The sequence below is a fragment of the Cnephaeus nilssonii genome (genome assembly GCF_951640355.1).
Source record: "Cnephaeus nilssonii genome assembly, chromosome: X".
Classification (NCBI taxonomy): domain Eukaryota; kingdom Metazoa; phylum Chordata; class Mammalia; order Chiroptera; family Vespertilionidae; genus Cnephaeus; species Cnephaeus nilssonii.
In genome coordinates, this window is record NC_137071.1 from 47,893,027 (window position 1) to 47,899,824 (window position 6,798).

The 6,798-nt window shown below is 45.6% G+C and overlaps 1 protein-coding gene across 1 annotated transcript; it reads right to left on the reverse strand.

The window, feature by feature from the left end:
- Positions 1 to 5,045: 5,045 nt before the first annotated feature.
- Positions 5,046 to 6,142, reverse strand: P2RY4 (pyrimidinergic receptor P2Y4; the record flags this gene model as incomplete). The annotated part of the gene is given in 2 exon segments (XM_079765202.1): positions 5,046 to 5,092; positions 5,095 to 6,142. Coding segments are annotated over 2 exon segments (1,095 nt in total).
- Between the last annotated feature and the right edge of the window lie 656 nt (positions 6,143 to 6,798).

A 6,798-nucleotide genomic window follows, 5' to 3' on the forward strand; every position in this document is an offset into this window, starting at 1 on the left:
CTTTTGCAGCCCGGGAACCCTCGGGGAATGTCCGACTCCCACCACTGCAGCTGCATGCGCCAGTCATCATCCTGGCTTCTGGCTGAGCAGCGCTCCCACTGTGGGAGTACACTGACCACCAGGGGGCAGCTCCTGCATTGAGCGTCTGCCCCCTGGTGGTCAGTGCGCATCATAGCGACCGGTCATTCCGCCATTCAGTCAATTTGCATGTTACCCTTTTATTATATAAGATAGCAAAAGACAATAAAAATGACAAATGACTCATAGATAATAATAACCATAGGAGTGACCAGAAAGTTCACTGGGTGAGATTCTGCAGAGAAGGTCTCAAAGAGGAAGTGGCCTTGGTAATGAAGTAGGAAAAAGACAGTGGGAGAAGAAAAGGAAGGCATTCTAGTGTGGGGCAAAGGAAGAATAAAGGTACAGAGGTAGGAAAGTGCAAGTCTTATTTGGAGAAAGAATGAGGAGATCAAATGAGTGGAAGAAGATAGATTTGTATTGGGGAAGAATGGAAAATAAGACTGAAACAGCCCTCTTGAATTTCTGACTAAAGAATTTCAATTTGACCGAAACTGGCTTGGCTCAGTGGATAGAGCGTCGGTCTGCGGACTGAAGGGTCCCAGGTTCGATTCCGGTCAAGGGCATGTACATTGGTTGCGGGCACATCCCCGGTAGGGGGTGTGCAGGAGGCAGCTGGTTGATGTTTCTCTCTCATCGATGTTTCTAGCTCTCTATCCTTCTCCCTTCCTCTCTGTAAAAAATCAATAAAATATATTTTAAAAAAAATTTCAATTTGTCTTGTAGACATGGGGGAACCATGAAAGAGTATTGAGTAATAGAGTGAAATCAGTGTTTGAGCCAATTCATCTGGCGGCAGTATGCATTGTATAAAATGCAATCTTGTGAGGAGAGACTGGAGGCAAGGAAGATCAATTAGGAGGCTGAGATTGTCAGTCAAGGATAAAGTGACAAGAGCCAATATTAGAATGGTAGCACTGGGATCATAAAATTGTAATTGACATGATAAAGAAAGAAATTCCAGAATCTCATGGAACAGGGAGGGAGAAGAGATAAAGTTGCCTGAAAGTTTTCAAGCTTATAAAAGGATCTCTGGGAATCAGGAAACCTGAAACTTAGTATCTGCTCTGCCACTAATTTGATAAGTCACTGGCAAGTCATGTCTAAGGGCCTGTTTTGTCCTCTGTAAAGTGAGGGAGTGCTCAGGCCCTGGAAGATTTCTACGGTACTCAAGGACTATGAGTCAACTAAGTTGTATTCCTGTGCATATATGTTCTCTCCAAAAAAAAATCAAGGATCTGATGGGCGACGGGGTTAAATAATCCCCAAATGCTATAACTATGACAGAGCTTGGACTTCTGTTCACTTTAGGAAGTAAAGGATAAAGAGAATCCAGCAAAGAGAGAAGAAGTAATGAGAGATAAAAGTAGAAGTAGATAAATTTTAAATCAGTGGTATAAAATAAGAAACTAAAATTAAAAGTACTACAATAAATGGAAGAAATTACATATCTCAACTATGACAAGGGTTAATATGTATGTTAAAGAATATATTTAGATACATAAGAATGCCACTAAAATGCCAGTTGAAGAAGGATATGAACAAATAGTTAACACAAGAGGAAATGCAAATGGTAAACATACGGGAAAGTGTTCAATCCCATGAGTAGCCAAAGCAGTGAAATTAACAAATTAATGTTTAAATCACTCCAAAAGATTTCTTATCAAGTCCAATGCTAGAGCTGTAAGGGAACTGGAAAAACTCATGTGTCGTTGTGGCGTTGCAGATTTGTGCAGTCCTTTTGAAAATCAAGATCCATAAAAACGTTCATGTTCTTGGATCTGGTAGTCCCACTCCTGGGAACTTGTCCTAGGAACAGAATTACAAAGAAGAAAAAGCCGTATGCATTAAGATATTCAAAGCACAGAAAAATTGGGAGTCACCTAAATGTCCAATAATAGGGGAATAGCCTAATAAAGTATAATTTACTGATAGATATAATTTTATGCAGTCATTGAAAATGATAAACAGAAAAGACTGTAGCACAAAGAGACTATTTACAATAAAATATTTTTGCAGAATTTCAAAAAATATGTACACTATGATTATACTTATATAAAATATGTATGTATTATACAAACTGAAAAAGCATGGAACATGAAAAAATGAAAGCAATTGTTGAGGGCTTCAAAGTATAGGTGATTATTTTCTTTAAAAATTTCCTTTGATGTTGTCATAGTGGAATTTTTAGTGCTGTTTTTATGCAGGAAGAGATTAACCAAAGAACTTACATGCATATGTGCATAACCCATGGATACAGACAATAGTGCGGTGAAGGCCTGGGGTGGGGGGGTGCGGGAGTGAGGGAATCAATAGGGGGGGAAAGGGGACATCTGTAATACTTTCAGTAATAAAGATAAATTTTAAAAATAAAATACACAAAAAATTTTAAAGGAAATATGCAATAAGGACATCCTAGAGAAGTCAAAGACAATAAAGGTAGAAAAAATATCATTAAAGATCTTGCTTATGAGGTAATTCGTGTTCTTCTAGATACAAAAAAAAGTGTAGAAAGGAAACCAAATTAGAAGAGTTAAGGGGTGATTTTGTGGTGAGAAAACAAGTTTTATGGTACTCTTTCTAAAAATGACAGTGAAATGAATAAGATGAATAGAATGATAGCTAGAAGAGACAGCAGAGTTAAGATATCAGTGGTAATGCTTTATTTTCATTTGGTTGGCTTTTGGTGTGTGTGTGTGTGTGTGTGTGTGTGTGTGTGTGTGTGTGTGTGTGTTTTAAGACAGAACGAAGTTAGTTATGGAAGAGATGGAAAATGATGAGGAAAGATATATACAAAAGAAAAAACAAGAGGCCACCTCTTATTCTGGGACTGCAGGGAAGAAAGGGAGAAAGATGGAATGGATATAGAACTAGAGTTATCCTAAATGAAGCAGAAAGAAGTTGAGGTATTAGAGTTTCTCAATTCTAGGAAGCCTCAAGAAACAGGACCAATGGCCCAGGAGGCAAGGTAAATCTTAAGAGATCATAGGGTAGGATGAAATTGATGTCTTGAGAAAGTGGAAAAGATAGGAAACAATCCCTCTGGAATGTTCATTAGGAACTCAGCAGACTAAGAAGGATGGAGGTTTAGATGAAATTCCAAGACAAGTTTTAGTGGGTGAAGCCATACTTGTGTTCTGGCTTCATCTGCAGTCTTCTACAGTCTAGGAGAGAGGAGAATATTGGCCCATGGTTAAAATCAAGATATTTAACTAAGGTTGGAGTGAGAGGAAAGGCAGTCCAAAGTCTGGGGAGTTAGTCTCGATTAAGCATATGGGAGTTAAATGAACTGTCAAAATGGAGGAGGCTGGGTCTGTTGTGATAGAGAGAGCAGCTTTCATGGGTGGGGCTTGTGGGTAGGAGAGATGATGGACAAGGAGGCTGTGGTCGTAGGAATAAAAGGAAGTGAGTACAGATGAGGAACAGGTTGTGTAACAGTTTAGGCAGTGGCTATGAGGCTGGGAGATTAGTAAGAAGGCCAGTTCATTTACTCCTAAAAGAAAGGGTCCCAGGTAGCAGCCGGGTCCTGGATATCTAGGGAGGAAAAGAGCACACTTAAAAGAATGGAAAAGGGAACTCGGGGGCATTGAAGTCATTTTCTTTCTCCAGACCAGAACTAGTAAGACTGAGTAATCTAATAGATAAGTGAAAGATCAGAGGCAGGTCAGCAAGGGTGGGGCAAAAGAAAAGGAAGGCTGAAGACTCAGGAGACCAATGGGCTGGAAGGCCATTTCAGAAGGGGTTTCCTAGAAGTGTGATTCCATCCTTCTCATGAAAGCCTGCCCAGAAACTCTTACTTCCCAATGCTTGGGAATTAGCTCCCCAAGTTCCATAACCGCCCCGCCCATATCCATAAGCCCTTAAGCACTAAGATGCAGCTGGGAGAGGGTGGGTGACTGAATGGGAGACTCTGAGGGGAAGCTGTCCTGGTCCCAGTGCCCTTCTCTGGCCTCAAAACCCTAAATCCTGATCTGAAATAACGGGTGACAGGTTTATTATTTATCTAGGGCAGGAGCTAGAGAAATGGAAGAAACCAGTGAACAGCCAGCTCTGACGTCAATCCCTGTCACCACCCCCAACCTCTGCACAAACCTGCTCTACCCCTTGATGCTGGAACTTACAGCCATAGACATGAAATATCTTCACTCCCATTCTGAGCCATTCCCCTCTTCCTTTCATTACATACAGAAGTGTCAAATATGCTCTCAGCAAACTTCATAAAGGAGGTCCTGTCCCATTCCTGTTCCAAAGTCTTTTATCAGATTGGGCCCTGCCCTCGAGGTTCTTCAAAATTCCCAGCCCATGGTAAGACTCAGGGTTCCCTCTCTACCTAGCAGCTACACACCAGTTCAACAGTGCCATGCCTCCAGCTGAATGTGGAAACCCTGCAGGCTGTCTTGGATTGTGCCCTATTTCAACACCTAAGTAGGCCAGACTATCTTGTCCTCACAGGGAAACCAGGAAGTGGCTATGGGAGCTACATATGTCAGATCCTTGGCATCTGTGACATGCTGGTGCCCCTACCTCCTGATTCTGGCTGTCACCGTCAGATAAATCAGGTCAACCCTGAGATTTCTCCAGCTTCTCCACTCTTCCAGTTGAATGCTCTGGTCTGACTGGAGTAACGCATGCTATACAAGGATATGGGGGAAAGGAAGGCTGGGGAAGGGTTCCAGGAAGCCTCCTAGGATCAAGAAACAGGACCAATGGCCCCAGGAAACTAAGAGGAAGAAGTAGAGGAGAAAGAGTGGCTGCTACTGCCTTTGGCTAAAAAGTAGAGGGCAACTGAAGGATTTATGAGAGATGGGGTCACACGTGATTTTCCTGGCTCCCCCTAACCCTCAGAGGGAGGGCCTCTCACCAGAGCCTGGAACAAAGAGGAGGCAACAATATGAGTTGTCACCATTAGGATCCCTCACCTCTGCCCTGCACTCACCCCCTTTTCTCTTCCTTCCAGGCTTCCAGTGCTACAATTTATCTGCCCTAGGGGTAGGGCAGCCACTATCCTGGGGGTTGCTGTCCTCCTGTAGCTGCTACCCTCAGGCAGGGACACCAGTGCCAGGGAGGAGGCAGCCCTGGGGGGCTGGGGGGTGCCACCACTACAGAGCTTCCAGAGCTGCCTACGATACTTGTCCCCAGTGAGCAAGTAGAGCACAGGATCCAGGCAGCTATTGGCGCTGGCCAGAGGCCGGGTCACTTTGTATACCACGTTGACAATGTTCAGCACCTGGCAATCAGCTTCCAACAGCCTTGCCATGTAATAAATGGTTCGGGTGATGTGGAAAGGCACGAAGCATACAGCAAAGACAGTCAGAACCACTGCAATGGTGCGGAGAGAACGCAGACGAGAAGATGACTGGGCAGCCCCTGGCAAAGGCCGATACAGGCGCCGGGCCATGAGCCCATAGCAGACAAGAGTGACCACGCAGGGTATGCCAAAGAGCAGCCCCATGATTATTGAGCTGAAGTGGACATAGTGGTCAAACTCCTCAGGCCGAGTGGTGTCATGGCACAGGATGGTATCCCCCCTGGAGCTGGTTGTGACAAAGAACAGATTGGGCACAAGACAGCTGGCTACAACCAACCAAACTGCCAGGCAGAGAAGGCCTGCAAGTCTTGGGCGGCCCCAACGTATTGCTCTCAGGGGGTGGCAGATTCCAAGGTAGCGGTGCACACTGATGCAGGTGAGGAAAAGGACACTGCAGTAGAGGTTCCAGTAGAAGAGGAAGCGGATGAACTTGCAGAGCTCAGTGCCAAAGGGCCAGTGGTTTCGGGCTGCGTAATAGTAGATGAGGGTGGGCAGTGACAGCACATACAAAGTGTCTGACAAAGCCAAGTGGAACATGTAGGTGGTCGTTGCATCCCAGGGTCGGAGGTGAAAGAGGAAGAGCCAGAGGGTTGGAGCATTGAGGACTAGACCCAGCACAAAAACAACTGTGTAGCTCACAGGCAGCAGGATGAACTTGAACTCTTCATCAAACCAGCAGTCCAGCTCCACCTCACTGTTGCCAGGATCTGAGTTGGGCCCTGGGGTTGTGAGCAGTGAGGATTCTGCACTGGCCATGGTCCCTCCTAGAGGTGAAAAAGGCAGAAGTGAGGGTATTGGATTTCCCTGTCCCTCCTACCCCCAGCCCTGATCTGGGGGGGGGGGAGGGGAAGGGAGAGAACAGTGAGGGCAATGGTTGAAGCATTAGTGGGAGCTGAGCTGAGAAGAGTAAATCTGGATGTAACCCAGGCCAGCTGGGCCCCTGCCCGAACTCCCTTGGTCCAGCCAGGAGAGTGGTGAGTAGCAGGCAGTGCTGGGAAGACAGTCAGTTTTTTTGGGTTGTTCTCATTCTAGGGCTGACTCTGTCTTCCAGAGCTTGGCTAGCTGAAGTGGGTAGAGGCCTACTAGGACTCTCCAATGTGAGAAGATGCCCAACCTCTAATTACCTCCTAGCTCATCACAGCAGCTGTGTCCCTGTGAAGAGAACATCTCTCCATTAGGGAACTTCACCTCTCCTCTCACCCTGCTCCCAGTATCTTTGTACTACAGTTACTTCTGATGCCTGGTCCAGCCCAGGAACCCCATCACCACTCTTACCCAAGAAACTTGGCAGGTCTCCTACCTGGTCCCCTTGAAGCTGAGCCCAGCTGACTCTGTCACCCTTCTCCTTGGCAGCCAGAGGGCCTATTCCTGGGGGCGGGGTTGGGGTGGGGCCTGTCCCTCTTCCTGTCCTG